The 1,641-nt window shown below is 38.9% G+C and overlaps 1 protein-coding gene across 1 annotated transcript; it reads left to right on the top strand.

Annotated features, from left to right (window-relative positions):
* The first annotated feature begins 178 nt into the window (after positions 1 to 178).
* LOC103522816 (zinc finger SWIM domain-containing protein 8-like) lies at positions 179 to 1,641 on the top strand. Its single transcript, XM_008487906.3, has 2 exons — positions 179 to 368; positions 1,569 to 1,641. The coding sequence occupies exons 1-2, from the start codon at positions 199 to 201 to the stop codon at positions 1,633 to 1,635; spliced, it is 237 nt and encodes a 78-aa protein (XP_008486128.1). The 5' UTR covers positions 179 to 198; the 3' UTR covers positions 1,636 to 1,641.

The following is a 1,641-nucleotide window of genomic DNA, read 5'->3' as shown; positions in this document are numbered from 1 at the left end:
AGCGCTTACGAGACATTTTCTACAAAATGAAAACTCAAGCTACTCAATTGCTTACAGGAACACTCCGGCCCTCATTGTCCAACATCTACGTACCACGCTGGCTCCTCTGATGACCAAGTGTCAACAAATGTACATCCACTGTATGAATCAGAAGCTGTACCATCTATCCGGAATCTACGTACCACGCTGGCTCCTCTGATGACCAAGTGTCAACAAATGTACATCCACTGTATGAATCAGAAGCTGTACCATCTATCCGGGGCAGACCATGAGGACTTTGTGTCCATTGTGTGTTCGGCACGGAACGCGTATGAGATCAATCCGAACGGCGCTCAGCAGTTCAAAGAGTGGCTTCAGTCCATTAGGAAGTAAGTATTGGGGACTAAAGGGACTTTTCAGTCTCATAAAGGGACTTTACAGTCTCATAAAAGGATGTTACAGTCTCAGAAGGGGACTTTATTCTCATAAAGGGACTTTTCAGTCTCATTCTGGCAGTATAAACAGGGTATATTTTTTCGGTATCATACACAGAGAAAAAAAAAACTAGGGTGTTGGAAGCCCAATCGATTGACTGAGTTCCGAAGTATTGGGGACTAAAGGGACTTTTCAGTCTCATAAAGGGACTTTACAGTCTCATAAAAGGACGTTACAGTCTCAGAAGGGGACTTTATTCTCATAAAGGGACTTTTCAGTCTCATTCTGGCAGTATAAGCAGGGTATATTTTTTCGGTATCATACACAGAGAAAAAAAAACTAGGGTGTCGGAAGCCCAATCGATTGACTGAGTTCCGGAACTATAATATAGCAGAAACTTCAATTTACAGTCTACTAAAGGGACTTTTCAGTCTCATAAAGGGACTTTACAGTCTCATAAAAGGACGTTACAGTCTCAGAAGGGGACTTTACAGTCTCATAAAAGGACGTTACAGTCTCAGAAGGGGACTTTTCAGTCTCACAAAGGACTTTTCAGTCTCATTCTGGCAGTATAAGCAGGGTATATTTTTTCGGTATCATACACAGAAAAAAAACTAGAGTGTTGGAAGCCCAATCGATTGACTGAGATCCGGAACTCTAATATAGCAGAAACTTTAATGTAGCCTTCCACCACCCTAAATCAGGGGAACTAACGCAACAATAAAGCTCCATCAGATTTTTTTTTTCCAAGTTTTTTCTTTCAGTTCACAAATTTGTCTTTCCTCTTGAAGAAATCCGTACTTTAAACATATTTAATACACAGTGTAGTGGTTTTTCAGGTAAGTTTATATTATGGATTTTTTTTTTTTTTTTTTTTCAAGTTTTTTCTTTCAGTTCACGAATTTGTCTTTCCTCTTGAAGAAATCCGTACTTTAAACATATTTAATACACAGCGATAAATTTTATGACTCGGAATCGAACCACCAACTTCTAGGTTCGAAATCCATCTTGCAAACTACACTACTAATGTTGGTTTTTGATTTATGTTGATGAATCAATGTAGTGGTTTTTCGGGTAAGCTTATATTATGTGGTTCTTAGTTCAACTAATAAGTGACCTCATTGTAAACCGAAATTTTCTCATTGCTCTTCTAGATCCAAGTCGTGTAAGAAAGACCTCTGGCAACAAATACAAACGGCTCTTCAAAACAACTCCAAGTGACATAAG

This window comes from Diaphorina citri, unplaced genomic scaffold, assembly GCF_000475195.1.
Source record: "Diaphorina citri unplaced genomic scaffold, Diaci psyllid genome assembly version 1.1 scaffold11502, whole genome shotgun sequence".
NCBI classification, from domain to species: domain Eukaryota; kingdom Metazoa; phylum Arthropoda; class Insecta; order Hemiptera; family Psyllidae; genus Diaphorina; species Diaphorina citri.
Note: the sequence above shows the minus strand (reverse complement) of the source record. Positions and strands in the feature narration are given on the sequence as shown.